General features: G+C 55.3%; 3 protein-coding genes across 4 annotated transcripts; 2 read left to right on the forward strand and 1 right to left on the reverse strand.

The window, feature by feature from the left end:
- The first annotated feature begins 14,894 nt into the window (after positions 1-14,894).
- Positions 14,895-18,431, forward strand: usp44 (ubiquitin specific peptidase 44). The gene is made up of 6 exons (XM_077709276.1): positions 14,895-15,198; positions 15,860-17,241; positions 17,318-17,504; positions 17,591-17,702; positions 17,768-17,955; positions 18,050-18,431. The coding sequence occupies exons 2-6, from the start codon at positions 15,913-15,915 to the stop codon at positions 18,172-18,174; spliced, it is 1,941 nt and encodes a 646-aa protein (XP_077565402.1). The 5' UTR covers positions 14,895-15,198; positions 15,860-15,912; the 3' UTR covers positions 18,175-18,431.
- Positions 18,432-18,479: 48 nt separating this feature from the next.
- On the reverse strand, positions 18,480-21,580 carry LOC144181480 (methionine aminopeptidase 2-like). The gene is made up of 11 exons (XM_077710001.1): positions 21,307-21,580; positions 20,635-20,712; positions 20,517-20,570; positions 20,347-20,449; positions 20,118-20,279; positions 19,848-20,029; positions 19,663-19,757; positions 19,496-19,592; positions 19,191-19,294; positions 18,989-19,104; positions 18,480-18,923 (listed from the first exon to the last, which is right to left on the reverse strand). The coding sequence occupies exons 1-11, from the start codon at positions 21,545-21,547 to the stop codon at positions 18,671-18,673; spliced, it is 1,485 nt and encodes a 494-aa protein (XP_077566127.1). The 5' UTR covers positions 21,548-21,580; the 3' UTR covers positions 18,480-18,670.
- On the forward strand, positions 21,287-23,761 carry tspan12 (tetraspanin 12). Of its 2 annotated transcripts, none has more exons than XM_077710003.1 (8): positions 21,287-21,505; positions 21,978-22,270; positions 22,540-22,622; positions 22,687-22,822; positions 22,897-22,962; positions 23,095-23,202; positions 23,277-23,444; positions 23,502-23,761. In XM_077710003.1, the coding sequence occupies exons 2-8, from the start codon at positions 22,205-22,207 to the stop codon at positions 23,736-23,738; spliced, it is 864 nt and encodes a 287-aa protein (XP_077566129.1). In that variant the 5' UTR covers positions 21,287-21,505; positions 21,978-22,204; the 3' UTR covers positions 23,739-23,761. The 2 variants fall into 2 exon arrangements, with proteins under 2 accessions (XP_077566129.1, XP_077566130.1); XM_077710004.1 differs by having other exon boundaries at positions 21,290-21,505; positions 23,277-23,420; positions 23,502-23,760.
- The last annotated feature ends 125 nt before the right edge of the window (positions 23,762-23,886 follow it).

Genomic DNA, 23,886 nt, shown 5'->3' on the forward strand with positions numbered 1-23,886 from the left:
TGAAAACAATAATAACAATAATATCAGTCATAATGGCAATGCATGAGAATATTTCATGCGTACCAAATGCTAGCTTCCAGAATGGCTTGTACAACAAAATGCCTTCCAAGTACAGCCAGATTGTTTCAATATCACGTAGTATACTACATTGGCTGCCAAAAAATATTGTTTTCGTCAACGGTCAAGCCACTGACATGAAAACAAGTGCAATCAGTCAATCGATATGGAGGCGGCCAGCTGCGGGGAGATCACTCGTTAACTTGTCCGTGGGCGCACCGTCGACGGCCAAAGACGTCCGATGGGTTTGAAGCGGAGGCCCAAACGCGCCCGTCGTCTGGTTTGTTTCTAAGAGGCGAAAGGGGCTTTTTACGGCGTCAATCAAAAGCCACCTTCATTTTCCAGGAAGGCCACTTTTGATTGACGGGCCGTCGGCGGGATCACCTTTAATCCGCGCCCGTTCCCAACTCATTTCTCCTCCGCGGCCAGATGGTTGCCGTGGCGACGCAGATAACGCTAAGCCATTTCCATTTTGTGCAAGGGGGAGGAGTCCCCGCGCCAAAGGTTGTCGCCGCAAAGTCCAACGCTCATTGGTCGAGAGGGATTGGCAGGCCCCGGGACGTCCAACGGTGGGAAGCGGGAGGGCGCAGTCGAGCGGACCGAGGAAGGAATGCGACCTCACGTTGACCCGCGCTCCGTTTATCTACCTGTGCCGACGGAGCGGTCCAGCCGGGCCACTCGGATGCAAACTTTGACCCGTTTGTGACCGCCCGCCGCGTCAAAGTCGTCAGAGTTTTGCCCTCAACGACAAACAAATTTACGACTGAATGAAAGGAGGTCTTTTTGCCCATCCCGCGGCCCCCGGACGTCCAGGTGAGAGATACCATTTGCAGCCTGCACTCTGGCGATAGAAAGCCAGCCCGAGCACGCGGGCCCACGGTCTATCCGGGGCGCCGCACGTTGCCCGGGAGCCGTCCCCGCCGTCCCCGCCGCCCCCGCCGCCCCCGCCGCCCCACATTCAAATATCAAAAGCGCCCTCAAATGACGCCGACCGAGCCGGATAACAAACACTTTGCATCCAATTACCAGTGACGACAGACATAAAAAAGGGAGTTCATTGTGTCAAAAGGGGCCCGTCCTATTTCCTAACTTTTCCACGAGAGAGTTCGCCCCAACACGAGCCGGGAACCCCCTCTCCCGTCCCGTTCACTCTGGTCTGGCCAACCAATCGTTTGGCCAATGGGGCCGGCTTCCTTCCAAGAAAAACAACAGCTGAAGATGGAAAGTGAAAAGTGCACCGACCGAGCTGACCGACTTGAAGCCACGGGGGGATGTGCTGTTACCAGGAGCACCTGACGCCAATCCACTGATTGCACTCGCAGGACACTTAGTATTGCAGGCGGACTTTAATGGAAAGCTACATTTTGTGGGATAGCTTGAATTGAAAGCCTAGTCTCATGGGATGCTAGGTCTTTAAATCAAATCCAATGCCTTTATTGTCATCACACACAGCTATGTATAATGAAATGGGTGAAATATCATTCAACAAAGGTGCTCTCCAATGAGTCAAAATGGTCACTTGACGGCCTACGTATGAAATAGGTCAAAAAAGCTGTCTTGAATTGGCTCTTGACAGTTGATAGCGGGCAGGGCTGGCAAAGGCACATACATAGGTGAAAAAGTTGAATGGATGGGGGTTGGGCCAACGGGGGTGGGGTGAGGAGGGAGACGCTTTTGCCTCAAGCCGTCATCCAGAAGCGAGCGAGCTGACTGACCAACTTGAAGCAACGGGGGTTGGGCCGCAAGAGAAGCACCTGACTCCAATCCACTGATTGCACTCGCGGCACACTAGTATTGCTCTTTATGGAAAGCTACATTTTGTGAAATTGTTTGAAATGAAAGCCTATTATTATGGGATGTGACGACTCCATATCAAATCAAAAGCCTTTATTGGCATCACATACAGCTATGTAGAATGAAATGGGTGAAATATCATTCAACCTAGGTGCTCTAAAATGGGTGAAAATGGTCCAAAGCTTGCACTTTGATGGCCCATGTTTGAAATAGGTCCAAAAAAAGTCTTGAATTGGCTCTTGACAGTATATACCAGGCAAAGACACAAACATAGGTGAAAAAAGTTGAATGGACGGGGGTTGGGCCAACATGGGTGAGGAGGGAGGGAGGGAGGGAGGGAGGGAGGGAGGGAGACGCTTTTGGCTCAAGCCATCTTCCCACACCGACCGAGCTGACCAACTTTGAAGCAGCGGGGGTTGTGCTGAAACCAGCGGCAGCTGATGCCAATCCACTGATTGCAGTCGCAGGACACTTAGTATTGTGCATAACTTTGCTCTTTAGAAGTTGAAACCAAAACACTGACTTTTGGCCTTTTTTAGTCTGCCCAGCCCTGTTAAATTCATGCCTAGTATTCGGAGATGCTACATCTTCCTTCATATGTCACATGCTTCAATTTCTTTGAGGCGCTTGTTCACTCTTCAATGGTCAAAAGTTTGCACTTTGATGGTCCACATTTGAAATAGGTCACAGGTGTCCAAGTGGCGGCCCGGGTGCCACATCTGGCCCGCAGATTTAGGAAAAAAAGGGACAAAAGTAGAATAGTGGCAAATTGGCCAGCATTGAGGCGTGTGGCCTTTTACACAAAACGCTTTCATCAGATGGCAACGCAACACCTGCCACACGCACGCACGCACGCACACGGTTAATGTGTTTTTTTTTGTGTGAATGGAATGAAAGGTGGTCCTATGAATGAAAGGGGGGGGTGGCCGTCTCGTCAGTCAGCACTTTTGATGAAGCTTTCTTCAAGCGGAGGAATCAAACACTTCCTGCCTTGAAAGTGGGAACAGCGGCCACTTCCTCCCTCATGCAGGTAGACGGAGGCAGCGTTCAGGGGGGGGGGGGGGGGGGGGGGGGCGCCGCCGGGATGCCGGGACGCGGGGGCCCAGTCTAAACAGCCAGCTGTGCCCCCTTCCACTTTTCTCAAATGGAGACAAAATACGGCGTGCGTGCGTGCGGCACTCCCTTTGACACCATCAAAGTATTTTCTCTTTCTTCCATTTTTGATTTTAGTTTAGTTTTTATTGAAAAGGTCCATTTTTTGGTGCGGAAGCGCGCAAAAGGCGCCCGCTCCTGCGCCCGCTCCTGCGCCCGCTCCCGCACCGCACACACGCCCCGCCCACCCGGCCGGACCCCTCCCGGGGCCGTAACCCACACCGCGGTCGCGGCGGGGGGCCACAGTCCCAGCGCTCCGTTCTGAAGGGGCTCATTCCACCGACGGTCACGGGGTTAAGTGGCGCTCAAACACTGCCGCCATTGACGTGCGCGTACACCAGACGCCGACGGGGCGGGAGGAAAGGGGGGGGTGGGGTCCTGTGCCGCGTGCTCTGACGCCTCAGAAGCATTCGTCTCCTTGGAGGGGGTGATTATTCGACCCGGCGACGTCCAATCCGCTCCGACCAATGAACCGATGGCTTGAAATGAATGGCTGTCAAAAGTGGTCAAAACTCTTCATAGCTCACCTATTTACTGCTAGGTTAAGGGTCAACGCAGTTGGACGTGGGGGGCCACGCAGAATCAATATTTTTTTTTTTTTTCCTTCTTCAACATGATTCACTTATCAATGATGCTTCACTTAAAGTCAAGTCAAATTGTCGCATTTGGGACATCCCTAGTATACATGTTTTGATATGGGCCTTCTTTTCCCAGATTTTGGATTTGGTCCGGGAACGCAGAGCCGGCCCGACGGCCAGTCGGACGGGCTGCCGGTGGAAGAAGCGGCGGGGCCGGGCGGGGCCGGGCGCATTTGTATTGGCGCCTTTGTGTGGGGGTGGCGGGGTAAAGCCCCTCCTTTTGTCTCCCCTCTGATCGCCGCTAATGCCGCAGCACTAATTGTTTAACACAGAAACACATCTTTTCTCCCTTTAATGTTTTTGTGGCTATTGTCAGCGGCGCATTGATGACAAAACCTTTGTGGATAGCGCCCCAGAAAGCCCCCCCCCCAAAGCCCACTCCCACATCCTCCGACGGGGAGAAAAAGAAAGAGATGGGGGAAAAACGTGAACGTCAGCGGAAAAAAAGAGAAAAAAAAAAGCGGGGATGTCTGGCAAGTTGCATCATTTTGCCAAACAAACAGTGTGAAAGGGTGTTAGCGGGCCCATTAGCATACGCACACAAAAGGCCCGCCTCGGAAAGAAAAGGAAAACACGGCGCAAAAAAAAAAGGCGCGCTGGTTACTCTCCTCCGCCGGCCGTGACGGAGGTTCCACCGAGAGATAAGGCGGCGGGTAAACACGCCGTCGCCGCAGATCCCATCGGCTCAAACAAAAGCCATACGTCGCCATCACCGACGCTGCCGCAGGTGCGGCCAACGGAAGCGCTCGCCTCTTATCATTTGCATCATAATGGTGAAAAAGTGATACGTGCGCGCTAAGCGCTTGACAAAGTGTCTTACCTTCAAGAAATGTGTGGCCATTGTGTCGTCCATGCCGACGCTTTTGTCACTTTGGGAGGAACCGGGACAGGTGCGGCGGCGCCGTTGGCGGGGGCGGCGGAAATGGGACAGGTGCGCCCGGCGTTTGGCTTCCTTTTCCTTCCTTTTGCTGGAATTGGAAAAAAAAGGCTAAGTTAACTAGCAGTAAACAGGACAAGTGCTATGTCACGTACGTCTAAAGTCATGGGGACGACGTTCACGCACAAACAGACGACGTGAGCCAGCCGACAGACTCACACGAGGGAGGGAAAGAGCAGCTGGTTCAAACGCTGGCCTTCAACGCTGGCCCGTGTTGGGCAAAAAGCATCCGATGATGTCCTCCCGGGAGACAGAAAGTCCACTTTCTCATAGTTGACCACGAAACGATAGTTGGCTTCGTTTCTTAGCTGTTTTTTTTTTAAATTCCACTCGCACTTTAATTAGCCGCTCGGCGTCCGTTCCAGGTGACGTCTGTGTGTTTTTTTGTTTCCGTGTGTGCGGTTGCCAAGGTTACCGGGAAGACGGATTTCTTCTCTTTTTACGGGCCGCCCGTTCGACGGGAATAAAGTTGATGGTTATTATCGTTTCGATTCCGGAGGCGTTCTTAGAGGACACGTCCAATGACATAATCCCCCCCCCCCCCGCGGCGCCGTGGCAAACGTCGTTACCCCCCACCGCCCTCCACCTTCTTCCTTAGGAGAGCGGCGAGGCCTCTGCACATCCCAGATAAGTCCTCCTCACTGGGGGGACGGGGAGAAGCTTGGGGGTCACGGCGACGGCCCGCTTGTGATAGCGCTATCGCTTTATGCTAATGGTGCGCCAAGTGTTTTGGGGGTGCCTTGTCCCTCCTCCGAGCTCCTCCAAGTTCCTCCTTAACCTGCGCCGCCGCCGCCGCCGCCGACTTGCTGTGGCCTTCAAAGAGCCCAAATTGATTAAGATTGTGGCCCATTGATGTTGAGAGGCATGGGCAGCCTCTCTTTTGCCTCTCTTTTCACCAATTGTTCCGGGCATAATGGCGCTTTTGGAAGGCTCCCGTGAGACGTCTTTGTGGGCCACGTTGGGAAGATAAAGACGCGGAAGGAGGAGAAGCGCTCTGGCCAACTCTGCCTTCTTTCTCCGCAAACTTATCGTCCCAACAAGAACAAAAGGGATGTGCTAGGATGGTTTTTTTGAGGGCTTGGCCATCTCTCTGAAGCTTTTAAAAAGGAGAATTGGACAGAGTACTGTTTTGAAAGGAGGACATTTTCAGCGCAGCACCTTCGGAGGGAGGCCTTCAGAGCACCACTGGTGTACTCCAAAGAAGTTGAAGAGAAAAGGCGGGCCCAACAACTGCTTTCCACCGTGGCAAAGGGAGAGGGAGAGGACGACGACGTGGGCCCTTTCAAAAGTTGTTTTTCTCCCCGGCGGGGGGCGGGAGGCGCAAAATCATTTTCTCCCACCGCTAAATCGCAAAAAGGAAGTCGAGGGTGGATGAGAAACGGAGCCGTTATCGCCGTCCGGCCGCCCAATCGCCACAGATTAGGACAAAACGTTGGTCGGGGGCTTACGCGCCGCCGCCACTGCCGCCGCCACTGCCGCCGCCACCGCCGTTGGTATTAGTTTGGGTGAATGGACGCCCGCCTTTACACGCAAGCGGACAAATCCGGACGCGAGGCGTTTGGCGCCGCGGCACAATGCGGTCGCGCAAACCGCCGACCGGCCCCGAGAAGACCGGGCCCGGCTGATACGGCGTGTGGGCCTTTCTTTCCCAAAAGTTGCTACTTGGGGCCAAAGAAAAGAAGTTTTTTAATCATCCATCTCTTTTCTCCTCAGGTGGGAAGTAGCCACAAATCTCCCGCCCTCCCTCCATCCCTCCCTCCCCCATGCCTCCCTCCCTCCCCCCTCCGTGTGGGCCCTGACAGCATCTTTATTCAAATGAAGACGGCGTCAAGGCAGATTAAGCGCTCGCCAGCCCACGCGGGATGTTCTTGCCAAAAAGTACACATCGCGTCTCATCTTTAAAAAAAAAGAAAAAAAGAAAGAAAGAAAGAAAGAAAGAAAGAAAAGCTTCCCACATTGTCAGTATCGCCCGCTAATCTCGGCCGGGCGCCGTAGAATTTGTCTTCTTGTGAAGTCCTTCACCTCGTCCTTGTCGGCGGGATAATTCTGCCTTTCATCCACCGACTGGCGCGTCCTCTCGTCTTTGCCGTGACAGAAGAAATCAAAAAAAAAATAAAAAAGTCCACTCGTACGCATTTTTGCTCTTTAAATGATCTTGGCCTCCTCGTACGGCGAGATTCTTTCATACTGAATTTGTGCTTCGATCGTTTATTCTGGAGAAGAAAAAAAACGGATCGGTCCAAACGCATTGGACGCTCCATGTACGTGAAACGGGTTTAAAAAGGCCAACGAAATGAAAACGTCAGGGTGGAAAGGCGCTAAATGGTGGGAGCGACGGCGCTCTCGGCCACCGACGTGCTTGCGTATTCTTCGATAAAAAGCCCGGTCAAATCAAGGCAGAACAAAGCGGCGTGATTAGCCATCGCCATTTATCGTATCTGCCGGCCGGGCGGCGTCGGCGGTTATCATAATTCATATCGTAAATAAGCGCGGGCGGCCAATGGCGCCCGTGTCATCCCAAATAACCTTTGATAACAATTACCATGGAAGGCCTCTAGTCACAATGTTATCAGCTTCCCATTCCGCCCGTGTAGCCTACAACACTATTACCATATAGATTAGACTATTTACAAAGCGTGCGCGCGGCCGGCCCTTCGTCCGTCCGTCCGTCCGTCCGTCCGTCTGGAGGCGCGCGCCCCGTCAATGGCGGGCTCGCTATCTTTGACGGCCACGTTGTCGCCGGTGCTTTCCCGGAGGGTTTCGACGGGGAAAAAAAGCAACTCCGAGAAGAGCGGCAGATGAACCCGGCGCCGCCGTTTTATCTGATGATTGCCGTCGCTCGACGACACGGCCGGCGGGCCTGTGTCGCCGGCCAGTTACGAAACCACACTTTTGCCGAGCTCAAAGGCTCCGACTTATTTTATTTGCGCGACTTTTGTGGCCGACACGACGTTCGGAGTACCGCGCGCCAAGGCCGCTTCGCGCCGACCGGCTTTGAATAATTGCAACCGGGACGCGCGATTAATTGGAGCGGATAAGAAGGGGCCGGCTCTCCCGATGGCAATCCCGCCGAGGAGAGGAAGGATTGAAGTGACCCCGGCGAGGTGGTGGTAGCGACGCCGCGACTGCCCTAATTACTCCACAATAACAAGCGCGCGCAGCCTTGACGAGCGCCCGCAATCAGCACTTCTATGAATAACTTAAGAGGGAGGCTTATTTCAACTGGCGTTCGACGGAGACAATGGCGGCGGCGGCGGCGCTCAGCTCACCTCCAGATGATCGCGTCTTCGCAAATCAACAATTAAATACGCCACGGCCATTTTTTTTGCCATCGCTGTGGAACGGATGGGGGGGGGGGGTGGCTTTAACGAGCGTAAGAGTCAGGGCGAGGAGGAGCGCACTCCACGCCCGACTAATGGCCAATCTGCGTCACCATTGCGCCATTTAGCGCTGCGCCCGCAGGCCTCTGAAGCGACTCAATTACGACATGAATGAGAAAGAGAAGGTAATTGAATGGGAGCGTTTCGCACGCCAGATCATCGCCGACGTTTGCCGATAGAAGAGGAGGAGGAGGAGGAGGCGGCGGCGACTGGCGAAGTCATTTACGAAAGGCCCGGCCGCCTCCTTTTTTCTCTTTTTTCTCCTTGCCGCCGGTAATGATGTTTCACTACACCTGCGCCGAGCGGCGCTTGGATGAAGACGCGTCGGAACGCCGCCGTCTCCGATGTCGTACGGAGCAAGTCAAGCCAGCGTGGTGGCTTTTGTACCTTTCCGATTTCTCCGCGAGGCGTCGGCGACTGCGGGCCGCGACCGGCGCCTCGTAAAAGGGCTTTTGAAGTGCCGCAGTGCCGGAAATGGCCACTGGGGGCGGGCTCCTAAACAGAGCAGTGCATGTATGTGCTATGTCTCCGCGTCCGATCCAGTTCCACGGAGAGGACTTTTGTCCTTGGCTTTTTTTTCATCTCGAAGCCCATCGGAAGTGGGAAAGAGGCCACGCGCCTTTGCTTTCATATTCAAAAGAAGAAAAGAAGCAATGATGACAGCTGACGTGTGTCATATGGGGCGGGGGTCAAGCCATTTTGTCTAACCGGGCAAACACAAGTGATGGTGTGCAAGAGAGAGTGGAAAAGAGCTGGCAACAATGTGTTTCCCAATCATTTGCCGCCCTGACTAAACACAGACGGCTTTTGCTTCTCGTTGGCTTTGTTGCAGCACGACGCGCGCGAGATGGCGTGGATTTCAAAGCGTTTGCTTCAAACCAGAGAAGGAACTGCGCAACTCCGGGGGCCTTCCTTCGACATTCTTTCACGGGTTGACTGGCGATGGCGGAGCGGCCACCTCTCCACGCCCCCGCCCCCCCTTAAGCGCCCCCCTAATCACCGGCGGGCCACTTTGAAGCGACAGACAATTTGCTACGTGTAACGCGAGCTCCAGACAGATGAGCGGATAGCGAGCGGCGGGCTAAGTCGGGTCGACCCCGGGGTGGCGTGGGTGCTCGCCCGACACCCCAATAATACAACGATTTTTTTAAACGGGCCGAAGGAAGCGCGGAAAAAGGCGGAGGCCGGCACGTAGGCGACGTGCGTGTTTATTGTTTACGTGGCCGCGGGTGGCGCCAGTCGTTGGAAAAACACTTTGCCCAGTAATCGCGCAAGATCGCCAGACGGCGAGGGGGGGGGGGGGGGGGGGGTTGGGGTGGGCTGTACAAGGTATGTTATTCCACACGGAATGCAAAGAGAGTTTGGCCTGACGTTCCACTCCAAAGCAATTGAGCGTTATTCCACCGCCGCTGATTTCCAAAGTTAGTGGACGGTGTAGTGGCCTTTTTCCCCCTTTTTCTTCATCTATTAGCAAGCAAAGCCCGTGTCGTTGGCGCCGCCGCCGCCTTATCTTGTTTACACGTGGCCACTTTTTCCAAAGGCAAACATTTTCTTGGCAGGCAGGCTGATAAAAATCGCGCGCGGGGACGCAAATGGAGGCTTATTAGAGGGACGCCATATACGTGGGTGGCGCTTTCTTGGGAAACGGCCACCGCGCCACGCACCTCATCTCTTTTGGACGGACGGACACGCGTTGACAGCGATAGACGGAGAGGATTCAATTGGTTAACTTGTCGCCGGCGCAGAGGTGTCGTTTGTCCTCCTAACGAGGCCGGCTTTTGTCTGCCGCGACGCCTCCGGGCCCCCCCTTTGGAGGGGTCGCGACCCCGGCCGGAGCGCCCCCGGGGTCGGCGGGTCGGGTCAGCGCGGGGTGAACGCTATTGCAGTTTGTTGGTTTAATTTTTGCGTCAAACGCCGGCGCGTCGGCCTCTGGTCGGGGTGACTGGGCCAGAAACTCATTTATCTCGGGGAAATAAAAAGAAAGACCTCATCTTCAGCTGGCGTGACGACGTGATGTCGGAAGAAAAAAATGTTTACCCACAAGCTCGGATAAATCCATTTTTAAAAAAGCAACATTGTCATTTTGGGGTGGATAGACATTGAATGGAAAATGTATCTATTGACTAAAAGTGCCATTAAAGTAGGCTCACCGGAAAGACAAAAAAAAAAAAAAAACTCCCACGTGAGGAAGGCCAAGAGGACCAAACCTCTGGATGACTTTTGTCCCGTAACAATGCACTTGATTTGCTACGGCGCCAGCAGTCTGCCCTTCCCTTGAGAACGTAACGGCTGAGCGCCAGCCCAAAGAAGAAAAAAAAAAAAGGATGGGGGCGCGAGAGGTAGAGGGGCGCAGGTGGGACAGCCTCTCGCTCAGGTAAAGAAGGGAATGACGTCGTCTCAGAGGGGCCAACTGTGGGCAGGAGGCTGAACGGGTGGTCACAGGTGGGGAAAAGAAGAAAAAAAATAAGAACTAACCTGAAAGTCCTAACTTTTGGCTGGCGGGAAATGTCCCAGGGGAAGTCGAAATGACGCCAAGCGCCGGGGAAATTTCACCCTCAATGCCGGACGGCGAAAAGTAGCGCGCATTGTCGGTGTGTGTGTGTGTGTGTGTGTGTGTGTGTGTGAGGAGGCGATAAGAAAGTGGGCTGATGAAATGTGAGGCAACAACACAGAAGGAGCCCGCCTCGAGATCACTGATAAAAACAAACAGGCTGTATACACAGTAGCGAGCGCAACTGCAAACACCGAGAAATAAGAATACCAACAAAGTTTGAAATTTGACAAAGTGGCTGGCCAAAAGTAGACCGGCCGTCCAAATCAACTTGAATGTGTTCAGGTCAAGGGTCAAGTGGGTTTCTCCGATTTCCATCCAGTTCTTCTTTAAACGCTCCCCCAACAATCTCACCGGTCGCCATTGATGCCGATGCGTCCGCCACTTTAAAGGGATCGGACGTCTAAACCGGCTCGCCGTTCATTTTGTTCCGACTCGACTCCGTCTTCCTTCCTTCCTTCCTTTCTGGACACACCCACCTACTTGGAGCTCATCTGATAGGAGGTCACTCATCTGCCCCCCCCCCCCCCCCCCCACTACATCCACACAGGCCAGCAAGCGAGCGAGAAGGAAAGTGCAAATACGTTTTTCCGGCTGGCCGGCGTCGGGCTCGGGGGGGCCGCGCTCCGCCGCGCCCGGCAGATTATTCATATCGACGGCGTCGGCTTCGGCGAAGCAATTACGCGGCGTCACACTCCGTCAACTTTGGGAATGACGCCGCCGAGGCGCTAAAAAAGAGGCCAGCGGACGACGCTACGTACGACAAGGCGCTTCTTTTATCGCAGCCATCTTTTTTTTTTTAGGAGTTTATTCCTGGAGTCTGGAGAACTTTACGTTGTTCCAAACTCAATTCTTCGTTGCCAACAACGGTCTTTTGTGCAAACAGGTTTAAATGAATGCAAATGCATGGTTAGTGCAGTACTGCATTGGGCCACAACGTGACAGCACTGAGCTCTATAGGAAAAAATGGGGCTTACGTAAAAATGGCTTATTTTCTCCTAAGATGATGTTGAAGTATTGTATCCATCACGCATATTGTAATGAAAGGACCAAGCAAATAATAGACAATAGATTGCTGCTCTACCACTCCTGTCCACTAGTGGGCAGTAAGCAGCCACCCATGTCGATGACCCAAAGTCATGTGGACAGCCTATTTGGACGCATTATGTGGCCCTTTTGACGTCAAATTTCAATAAATGGATCAAATCTCACATCCTTCAAGATTTTTTTTTCATATTTAAAAATGTGCATTCAAGCAGGTTGAATCAAATGTTGGCCACATATGAGGCTATACACACATTCCTTAAAAAAAATACACTTTTTTAAGGCCATTGTCAAGTTAACCAGAAACGTGCGCGCACACACAGTAAAAGTCAGTGAGCAATACGCACACGCATGTAGTAATTGAAAGGTGCCAGGGTCAAAGGTGGCACTCTTTATGTCGCTCAGTGGAGGTGCTGAATATTTTGCTGCTGCAAAAAAAAAGACAAAATGCTGGGAAAAGGCCGGGAGAGAAAGCGCCTTGAATATAAACGAGCATTAAAGGTGCGCCTTTGGCCGCGGGCCACTTGAGGAGAATTCAATTCAATTGTTTGTCGGCACGACGTCTCACGCTCCAAACTTTGCCAATGGCCACCTTAACAGCCACGGACGGATGGGACGCCTCACCGTGGCGGTCAAGCCAATAAAAGGGTCAAAGGTGACGGCGACGGGCCCCCCCGCTCCAGAATCTCCTCAAAATGGACATGGGATGTGAAAATGAACCGGCGCATTTTGATTTCATTTCATGGCCATCCGCTGCTTTTCTTCTGCCTTCTGAGCCGTGACAATGCGCCGGCCAAGGTGAAAAATGACATATTTAATGGCTTTCTCTCTTTCTACCTCCGTCGTAACCTCCGTGTGTTTATTTCATCATGTATGTCATTCTCTCTCTCTCTCTCTCTTTCTCTCTCTCTTTTTGTCGTCATAAATATCCTCTCGCTAGCGCCGATGGACACACGCTTATCTGCGGAAAAGGAAATGAAAGGAGAGGTGAGGATGCTAGAGGAGGGGATGGGATTGGAGTGGGGAGGAGTGGAGTGGAATGGAGTGGAGTGAAGGAAATGAAATGAGGAATTACAGCCTAGGCGAGGATGTGCCAGGAAACCAGGGGGTAGGCCATGGATGGAGGGATGGAAGGAAGGCAGGAAGGCAGAGCTTTTGGATTGGGAGGGAAACCCAACACGCGCCTGGAATAAAACGCTCAAGCAAACGCTCGAGCTCAAACCAACTGCCAGAAAAGGGAGGCAAAGAAGAGAGAACCTCCGTCGTAGCGTGGTCACGGGTACGCAGACGCAGGCTCCTTTCCGTCCGCGTCGAGTACACAAACCGGTCCCCATTAGCCCTCGCCGTGCGGTGGCGTCGACGGCGGCCATTTTGGAAAAGGCGGCCGGGCGATCACCCCGCCCATTGGAAGACGGGATAGGCTCCAGCACCCCGGCGAGCCCCCCGTGACGGAAAATGAAGGAACTAGTAACTAGTAGTCCCCAGCGTGGCAGGAAAACACAAAAAAGAGTGAGTGAGGCAGACGTGGCAACAGTGCCACCCAGGCCCAGCTGACGCAACTACATCTGACAAGAAAGAAAAGAAAAGAGGGGGGGTGGGGTTCATTTTAGTTTTTAAATCAGCTATCAAAACACGGCAGCCAGGCGGCCCAGTGTCTCTAATGGACTCTACGCAGGGCTAAGAAGAAGAAGAAGAAAAAAAATCAAAGTAATTACAATTTGTCCTTTCTCTTTTGTCCTTTTCACAAGATTTGCTTTTAATTCCCGCCACTCGCTCTCATTTAAATAAGCGCCAAGCCGGCTTCTCCCACCCAAATACGCTCGTCGTGTCACCACAATGAGAAGTGGCGGCCCGCGGCGAGTATTTCAAATACCATTAAAAAAAAAAAAAAGAGCCGTCGCATCTGTAATTCAGAGCGGATCCGCTATCAGACGGCGCGCTTGTCACTGGCGCGGCTAATCTCCCGCGCGCCCGACAAACACGACCAGCGCCGCTAGCGAGCGCTCCGAGGGGGGGGGGGGGGGGGGGGGCGATGGGATTTTCCCCGCTCATTTTAACGCGACACCTATCATAACATCAAGCCCTCAAACGGATTGGAGAGGAATCGCGCTTTTTGGAGAGCTATTAGCCGCCGCCGCCAACCCTCATTTTCACCGTGGCCGCCATGGCTTGGTATCCCCATCCCCTTCCCTATTACACTCGGGGCGGCGTGATTCTTTTCCAAAAGAAAAAAAAAAAACAAGAAGAAAATAGTCCTGATTTTAAGATGGGACTGGGATATTCAGCACAGTCCTGTGGATCATTTGTTTAGCTAGCTAGCTCTTTGTCGTTTTGGCTCTTCCGACTCAGGTGCAACTTCTATTCGGCTGGGGGTGCGGCGGCCTCTGGTTCCAACCTCCAAAGACGAACGACACTGGTCCGGTCTCATTTTCTGAATGGCTTTATCCTCCCGGCCTCGACGCCGTGGTCTTGCAATAACACGTGGGCTCTGGCCGAGACGTGCGGTCTGAACAGGAAAAGACGGGGAGCCGCCACGCTCAGCGGGACCCCGACACGGAGCCCTACGCGGGGGGCCCCGGGCACGGGCTTCAAAGCGGGGGCCGCGTATCCGTCCGGCATCGGGTCTCCGGTGGAACTGGGCCATCTATCACCCTCCCCGGAACCCGACACTTGATTGGCAGCAACGTCAATATTGGGCCAAGAGGTCAATTCATCATGCCACCTTTTCCATCTAGGAAAATAACGGACCGCGATAGACGTCCAATAACGACGGCGGAAGCGAAAGGGCTGTCGGTCGGTGTGTCTGTGTGTGTGTGTGTGTGTGTGTGCGTTGGTTTGTTAGGTGACAACCTTACCTGCTTCAAACGAGATGGACGTCTAGGGCCTGTAATGGCAGCCGATGATGAGTCAATGCACCCGTTGATTATCCTTGTCCGGATTTTGGGTTATGTCCACACACAAAAAAATGGGAAAAGAGTAAAAATTCTACGGCGTCGTAAATAAAGTCATCCAGGCAAGAAAAAGCTCCCCAACTTCGACAACGCCAGGAAACGAGTCAGGTGTTTGATTACAAATCAGGGCCAGGTGTGTGGCTGGTGAAGGGCGCTCTGCAGTACTGCATTGATCCTGGGGGAGGGCGCTGTTTGACTTCCTTATTCCATGTTGTTGTTGTTTTTTTTTTTTTGTTCATTTCCCTCAGCCTGACTGAAGCACGTCACTCAATGAAAGACTCCTTAATCGAACATGAACTCGACCTCCCGGACTCGTAGCCCGCACGACGGCAATTTATTCGAGCAGCGATTGTTGTGGTGGGGGCTCCAGTACTGCATTGGTCCTGGCAGAGGGCGCTATTTTACTCCGTCCCTAGTTCAAGTGTTTGTTTCAGCATACGTTTTTCATGCGCATACTATACCGAGACAAACGCCATGTCCCATTTTGTGGTGTGTGTAACGATCTCCTCGGGGGGCGGGTGGTCTTTGGCGTTACGTCATCAGAATGCGCAGGCCCCCGAGCCCATTTTGCACCCCGAGCATACCGTTCACCTCCACCTCAACCACGCAACAGCTGCTGACAAGATGGCGCCCCTCCGAGGTCTAATAAAAGCACGGCACTAAGCGTCGCCCCGTGCGGGACAAGCCGAGCTCGGTACGTGGCCTATGGGCTTGAATAGAGCCGGTTCGGCCGGTCGGTCTCCGCTCGGAGCGAGCCCGGGACGAGCCCCGGCGAGCCCAGGCAGGCGAGCTTCGAACCGGAGCCCAAAGCTGCTCGAGGCGAGGCGGAAGCGAGCCCCGCTAAACTTAGCTTAGCATGCTGCCTCGTCAGTCAAATTGTATTACTAGTACGTCATTTGACAACCTGAAAATAGCGTTGACGTATTTCATTTGAAACATTTGCACTATGGAAGCTTTTCTGTCGCTGCTTTTGATTATGGACTCTATCCGAGCGTTTGTTTACAAATCGCTCCATTCCACGCGAGCTTGTTGACGTCGGCTGACTTTAGCGCACCCCTGGTTGTTGTTTTGTCCACGATACGCGTGTTGATTTTCTTTGGCATTTTTACAAGGGAGAATGTCCTCTTGTCTCGTGGCGGCCGTGTACAAATTGCTGACCAAAGTGCGAGACAACTTGTTGCCAGTCGCCGACGTCATTTCCCATGGTGATAGCCGTTCTTGTGTCGGCCCCCCAAAATCAGCCTGAGGCGTGCCTGGCCAGAGCGCCGTTTTGGCCACTAGCGGCCGTCGTGGCTCGTCCCTTCCGATAGGCCGTGACAATTCTAAAGGCGCTTCTTTTGCGGTCCCCCACGCAGGCACCGGTCAGCATGCTGCCGCGGTGAGGCGCTGACACGGAGCCGGCGTCAAGATGGACCGCTGCCAGCACGTCAGGCGCCTGCGGCTGGCCTCGGATCACTCCGTCCTCAAGCCCCGCCAGTGGCACTGCGTGGACTGCAACACCAGCGAGTCGGTCTGGGCCTGCCTGGGCTGCGCTCACGTGGCGTGCGGGCGCTACATCCGAGAGCACGCCCTGCGCCACTTTGAGCGCCAGCGTCACCCGCTGGCCATGGAGGTCAACCATCGCTACGTCTTCTGCTACCTGTGCGACGACTACGTGCTCAACGACAACGCCACGGGGGACCTGGAGCTACTGCGGAGCACGCTGGCCGCCATCCAGAGCCAACGCTACCAAGTCACCACCCGTAGCGGGCGCGTCCTCCGCTCGGCCGGCGAGGCGCCGGTGCCGGCGCCCGGCGGCGGCGGCCTCTCGCGGCTGCGGGACGAGGACCACCTGTTCACCGCCCTGTGGCACCGTCGCCGGGCGCTGGCGGCCCGCGTCTTTCGCGCCTGGTCCGGCCTGACCCGCCTCGGCCGGAGCCGGCGGGAGGAGGAGGAGGAAGGGGAGCGCAAACGGGAGGCCCGGGTGAGAAAGCCAACGCTCAAGAGGCGCAAAGGAGAGGAAGCGGAGCACGCCCCGCTGAGGAAGAGCGCGCGCTTACGTGGGAAGACTCACGCGGCTTTGGAAAAGGCCCAAGTGGCGGGTCCCCTCCCGTCGCCGGCCGGGAAAAGGACGGGCCGGAACGAAGCCCCGTCCCAAAGTGGCTCCTCCTCCGCCGAGCCCCCGGACGCCGGCTCGCCCGTCCCGCAGCGTCCCGCCGTCGTCCCCGGGGTCACGGGTTTGAGGAACCTGGGCAACACTTGCTACATGAACTCTGTCCTGCAAGTGCTGAGCCACCTGAGCGTCTTCAGGGAGTGCTTTCTGCGCCTGGAACCGGCCCAGGCGCTGCTGGCGTCGGCCCCTCGCGGCGGCGGGCGGTCCGCCGCCGGCGGGGCGCCACCGCCGCCCCGGAAGACGGCCGGCCTGAGCGGCGGCGCCTCGCGGGGGGGCAGCATGGAGCTGATCCAAGCCTCGGAGCCCGGCTCCAAGCGCGCCTCCCTGTGCCACGAGCTGCGCACGCTGTTCCGAGTGATGTGGTCGGGCAAGTGGGCGCTGGTGTCGCCCTTCGCCATGCTGCACTCGGTGTGGCAGCTCATCCCGGCCTTCCGCGGCTACGCCCAGCAGGACGCGCAGGAGTTCCTGTGCGAGCTGCTGGACAAGGTCCAGCGGGAGCTGGAGAGCGCCGGCGCGCGCCAACGCCTGCTCCGCCAGGTCCTGGGCGTGATCAACACCGTCTTTCGTGGCCAGCTCCTTAGCCAGGTTCGCTCGCACCCGTCCGTCGGCGGGCGCCTCGGCCGTCCTCTCTCTGATCCGTGCGTCTGCTCGCTCGCGGCAGGTGACGTGCGCGGCCTGCCGGCGTCGATCCGACACGGTGGAGCCCTTCTGGGACCTGTCGCTGGAGTTCCCCGAGCGGTACCACCGGAACGGCGCCCGCGACTCCTGTCACCTGACGGAAATGTTGGCCAAGTTCACGGAGAGCGAGGCGCTGGAGGGCCACATCTACGCCTGCGACCACTGTAACGGTGAGCTGGCCGGCCGGCGAGCGCCCGGACACGTTTTTGGGCCGATGCGGCGGGGAACTTTTAGGGAGGCTCTTGTTGTTGGGCAGCCACGCGAAGGCGGCGCTCCCTCTCCAAAGCGGTCCTCCTCACCCAAGCACAAAAGCAACTGACGGTGCACGACATGCCTCAGGTTCTGCGGCTGCACCTGAAACGCTTCAGGTGAGATTTAAGACCGTCCTATCGTGTGGTCCGCGAGATAGATTAATAGGCGCCGCTCCCTTCAGGTGGTCGGGTCGCAACCACCGGGAGAAAATCGGCGTCCACGTGAGCTTCGACCAGCTCCTGGACATGGCTCCGTACTGTTGCGGCCGACCCGAGCGCTTCCTCTACCAGCTGGCCGCCGTGGTCATGCATCACGGGAGGGGCTTTGGATCGGGACACTACACGGCCTACTGCTACAACTCGGCGGGAGGTCAGTCTCTCACCTTTTTTTCCCCCAACATTGCAAGATACGGTGGCCTCCAATCCATTCGTCCGTCCGTGCGTGCGTGCGTCCCCACCGGCAGGTTTCTGGGTCCACTGCAACGACTCGGAGATGAACGTGTGCTCCGTGGACCAAGTGTGTCAAGCGCAGGCCTACATCCTCTTCTACACGCAGAAAGCAAGTCGGGCCAAAGAGCGTCCGCCGTAGGAATGGACTCCTTGGCCGGCCGGTTGCCGCGCCTACTCGACGGGCTTCCAAAATCCACCAGTTGTTGTTGTTGTTTGCTGTTGACTTGACAGTGGGATGGAAGGCCAGTCGCAATTTGTAGGCGGGGCCGTGTCCCGAGAGGGAAGATGCGAGCCTACTTACGGAGTATTTGCCGGAAAGCACATTGTTTGTTCTATGCAAATGGTTACCTCACTTTGTCGAGAAATGACCTCAATAAAGGAGTATTTTTCCACTTTTCTACGAAAACAACGCAGCGCCCGCTCACTGAATGAGACGACCAGGTGGACCTTGAGCACATTTCTTTAATCTTTTCCTTAGAAAAATCATTTTGGGTAGGAGTGGAAAGAGAGGGCGAGCCGCCCACCCGAGCCAAAGCCTACTGGACGCAGCCACCGAGCGTCACTTACCCCGTGCGCGGGGGTAGATGGCGGACGGGCGACACAGAAGAGTCCAAAAGCTAGGTGGGGATGGCCTTTCAGTAGTCATCTCCCCGGCTGACCACCTCCTTGCAGGTGGGCCTGAGCAGGATGGTGTGCTCAAACTGCGCCGTGTAGCAGCCCTTGCTGTCGCAGAGCGGCGGGTAGGGGTCCACGATGCCCAGGTCGCACAGGTTCTTCAGCGCCATCAGGTACTTGCTCTCGCCCAGCCGGTCCAACCAGCGGCGACAGAAGGCCAGCGTGCCAAAGTTCTCGTTGACCACGTTGAGCAGGTGCTTGGCCCGCGGTAGCCTGAAACGACAGCCAAGTGAGCCGGCGGTCGCCGCGCGCGCGGTGACGCCGTGGCAAAAACCCACCTGATGGGCACGTGTCCCACGTCAAAGTTCTTCATGTAGTGCGAGCACTCCATGTCGTCGTGGACCACGCCTTTCCCCGTGCTGCCGAAAGTCTCGATGGCGTACACCTCGCCTTCCTGCCGCGACAAAAGCGTGAGGGACGACGGGCGCTGGCTCTGTCCCGGGCTCTGTCCCGGGCTCTTTCCCGGGAGAGGGAGCCCACCTCCATCTTAGTGGCTTCTCCTCCCTTGACGATGGGCACCGTCTTTCCGGCGTGTATCCTGTACTGGCCGATGGAGTGGCCGTTGAGGTTGCGGATGGGTTTGACTGCGTGGGACGGAAACAAAAGGCCGCGTCGTAACTACAAGGCTTTCGATTGGGTGAGCCGCCGTAGAGTCAAAGCTGGTCGAGATCCGCAAGTTTTGCCGTGGCGACAATGATACAGAGATGAAACGGGGCCCAACGTCACCCTTTTTGGCCAGCCGCTAAAGGCTCGCGCAGTCAATCACGGCGCCTGCAATGGCTCACCTTGGTACGTTTTTCCGTCCAGCTCCACTTCGTAGGACTCCATGACTTCCTGAATGGCCTCGCCGACGTCACAAAGACGCACGTCGATTCCGGCATTCTGCGGAAAGAGCTCCGACGTGAGTCTGGCCGTCGCCTGACGGCCAACCGCGCGTTCCCGCCCCACGTACTTTGATGCCGGTGTTGGTGGCGTCTTTGACGGCTTCCAGCAGCCTGTCGTACTTTGGGTTGAAGGTGACGGTGAAGGCACAGTCGATGATTCGCCCTGCGGACGGCGACAAGCGTGAAGCCGGTCGCGTGGACGGATGGGGACGCCCGTCCCCGGGACGCCCGTCCCCGGGACGGCTCCGCTTACCGTTGACGTGCGTGCCAAAGTCGATCTTGCACACGTCGTCGTAGCGCAGGACGGTGGGGTCGCCGGCGTTGGGAGTGTAGTGGGCGGCGCAGTGGTTGAGCGAGCAGCCGGTGGGAAAGGCCAGGCCGGCGTTTAGCTTGTTCTCCTTGATTAGCTTGCGGGAGCAGTCCTCCAGACGCTCGCTGTCGCCAGGGCCCCCCAAAAAAAACAACTCCCATTCGTCATTGGACCGGCACAGGCGCCCGCCGACGAGGCCGGCGTCCTCCTCACCATATTTCAATCATGGTCATCCCGGGTTTGAGGAAGCCTCGGACGTGCCGGCGGACCTGCCGGTGAGCCTCGGCCGCCTGCCGGAAGTCATTCCACACCTCCTCGTTGGCTCTGTCCAACACTCTGCGCTCGTCGTTGCTGGCGCGCCAGGCCGCGCTCCGCCTGCCGTGGCACGGGCGCTTTCAGAGAGGCCCCGGGCCCGGCGGCAAGCCCGGAGGGGCGGACTTACCCGTCTTGAGAGGGAGGGTATTCGCACTCCTGACCCACGGGGAAAACCCCGCCGGGATAAAGCTCGCAGATGGGAACCGACGGAGGATCGCTTTGACATTTGGCTGGAAAAAAAACAACAACAAAAAACATGTGAAAAGCTCTGGGACGAGTTTCCTCCGGACAACTCACGTCCTTTCTTCTTCTTTTTCTTCTTCTTCTTCTTGCCCGCCGAATCCTCCACATCTGTTGGGAGCAGGTGTCCATTAAAAGGCACAACGAAAGAATTGCGATGCTGGCCTATGCTCACCTTCCTCGCCCTCCTCTTCCTCCATCACCTGCTTCTCCAGCTCTTTGGTCACCTCGGCGACGGCGTCTCCCTCTGGACCTGAGGCCGGCCAAAAGGGATTGAAAAAATACACCATCAGGATTTCTTCTAAAAAAAATCATCCATCAGTTTAGATTGACAGCAATGAATGAACGCCGTGTACCATTGTTTTTCAAAAAAGGATTTAACTTCAGAGTCACCCGGGTTTACGGGTTGACGATACTGGAAAACTACTGGGAAAGAAATCGGGGAAAGTGGCTTGGCCGGTTTTGGCGAATAGAAAAACAAATGTCACGGGTCGTGTCAATCCCTGAGAATTGGAAAGTGAACCCTATAGTATGGCCAAGTCAAAGTCGGCAGGCAACTAGGCTTCATTTCTGCCAAAGTTTCATAGTACGCTTCGTCGATTTGAACCAGATCTCAGTAGACCAGAACTATTCCCGACCTATCGAGATTTCGCAACGTGTGGCAGCAGTCCAATTGGTTTTCAACAGTCGTGGGTTGCAGCAAGCCAAACAGACAACAACAGGCAGTTGTTTTATTTTGAAGGCCAACCCCAATCGCGTCCGGGATTAAAAAGCATGTCCACCCTGTCGCAGCAACACCAACAGGTAGCTATTGCTAAGCTAACCCAGCTAGCGGGTGTCTTCTCACCGGGGGTCGATGACTTGTTCTTCTTCTTCTTCTTTTTCTTCTTTTTGCCCGCAGCTCCTTCCGCCGGATCGGCTTCCTCGCGATCCGCGGCATCGCCGTTCATGTCGGCTGTCTGTACCTGTTTCTGCTCAGCTAGCGTCTCCGTGAGCACCGCCGCCATGATGACAGACTGCTCCTGGATCCGCACGGGGCATTGTGGGTAAGTATGGGGGAATCTGTGACGTCGTTGTGTCGCGTTCATGGAACCTCGAAATGTGGTTTTCCCGAGGACGCTGCTGGCCACTACTTCAACGTATAAATGCAAAAATATATTTATACCTTCATTTTAATTATTAACAATCCAGTACATTTATGCGGATATTGTTTACGATTACATAGCATTTTTGTTTGATACTAAATATGTGTCAGTTTAGATCAGGTTTTGTGGTAGAGGCCCCGCTGTTGGATGGCAGTGCAGAGCGCCCTTCAAAAAATATTATACTAGGTGACCCACCAAAGCCGTTAGTCTGGCCCTGGGAAACGATCAAAACATAAGGCTTCTTTGGGGCATGAGGTAGTAATAATGAGATCATTGTTATTCAACAAGCCCAATAATTCAGATCCAAAAAATGATAACTACGTGTGGGGTGTTGGGGAAAATGATTGTGTGCCATATTCCTCCTCCCCCTCAGGCCAAAAGTGCCCCCGGACGGGAGCAGACATCCTGCCGAGGTATTTTAAGGAGGTGCGCGTGAGTGTGCGCGCGAGTGCGCGCGCGCGTGAGGCGCGCGCTTGACAAAGTTCCCAGTCGGCAGCACCTGTTGTCCGTCTTGTTTTTGTTTCGGTACCGGGCCGGTCCGGTCCGCTTCAGCATGCCACCGTGCCGGTCCGAAACCTTTGAGAACTTCCGAACCGTCCGATGGCGCGACAGGACGCCGTGAGATGCGTGCGCCTTTTCCTCTACGTGCTCAACGTGCTCTTCTGGGTAAAAATTCACTAGATTTACTTCTGAAAACACCATGAGTGTGTTTTGTGTGTTCTGTTCGTTGTCTTTGTATAGTATCGTGTTGTTGTTCCTGTGTGTGAAGAAAACGTGTCTTTTTTAGTGTAACGTTGTTCCTGTGTTATAGGCAGAATACAGTACGCGCGCGCGTGCGTGTGTCAGGGAGAGCGTGCGAAATGTTTGACATTCTCACATGTTATTTTGGTCACAGAAACGGATCTGTGTGTGTGTGTGTGTGTGTTTCTCTGCAGCTCATGTCAGCGTGCATTCTGGGAGTGGCGGCGTGGATTCGGGATTCCCTCAATGCCGTCCTCACTCTGACTGCTCACACCAGGTTGGCGTTCGACAACGACGACGACGACGACAACAAGAAGACAACTTGTGTGTTGTGCACGCAGGCTGGAGGAAGCGGCGGTCCTGACTTTTGCTCCCGTGGTCCACCCCGTCTTGGTGGTGGTGTGCTGCTTCCTGCTGATGGTGGCCATGTTGGGCGTGTGCGGCACGCTACGTTGCGACCTGGCCATGCTGTCCTGGGTCAGGCCCAACGCCGCTCCCGGCTGAGCCACGTGCACGCCAACGCTGAACACGGATTGCCTTTTGTCTTGCAGTACTTTGGAAGTCTGCTGGTCATCTTGTGCGTGGAGTTGGCCAGCGCTCTGTGGACCTACGAACAGGTGACGCACGGACGCAGCTGTGCTCGCACAGGACACACCCGGCTAACAAAACACACCACAAGACACACCTGCCTAACCTATTGTGTTGTTATCGGGAAACTCCTGGCTAATAAACCACGCGTTTGTTTTTAGCCCCCGTTGCAACGCTCGGACATTCTCAGCCTCAAATTTCGTATGGCCAACTTTGGCCTTCGCCAGCATCAGTGGCTCACGCACACCTGGAACACCTTTCAGACGGAGGTTGCTTTTCTCTTTCTCACACACACACACACACAAAAACAGATCCTAAACCGACCCCCCCACCCTGTATGTAGTTTGAATGCTGCGGGGTGATCTACTTCACCGATTGGCTGGAGATGACGGAGAGGGAGTGGCCTCCTGACTCCTGCTGCTCCAATCAGTATCCGGGGTGCGCCCGGCGAGCCCACCAACACGACCTGAGCGATCTCCATCAAGAGGCGAGAGGCGCCGGCCCGGAGGAGGTGGCCCGCTGGAGTCCAGGTGGAGACGCCACACGCCTAACTGACCTCTGTCCCCAGGGCTGCGGTCCCAAGCTGCTGTCCTTCATCCGATCCGGCGCGCCGCTGCAGCTGCTGCGCTTCCTGGGCGTGGCCTTGGGCGTGGCGCAGATCCTGGCCATGGCCCTGACGCTCACGCTGCTGTGGACGCTCTCCTACGGAGGCCGGAGACCCAAGGAGCCAGCGGGCTGGCCGGCGCTCTCTCGGGACCCGTCCGTCGAGCTCCCCCTACGGGCGGAACTCGGCTCCTTGCGTTAGAAAACATTGTCAGCAACTTTAGACTGAATCTATGTACTAGTATATGGTCAACGGATGAATAAATGAAAGGTTATCTCGAGAACAGAATCCAGACTGTAACGATGAAATGATGACATATTGACGACAATCTAGTATCAATACTGCTACA

Source organism: Stigmatopora nigra, chromosome 23 (genome assembly GCF_051989575.1).
Source record: "Stigmatopora nigra isolate UIUO_SnigA chromosome 23, RoL_Snig_1.1, whole genome shotgun sequence".
Classification (NCBI taxonomy): Eukaryota; Metazoa; Chordata; class Actinopteri; order Syngnathiformes; family Syngnathidae; genus Stigmatopora; species Stigmatopora nigra.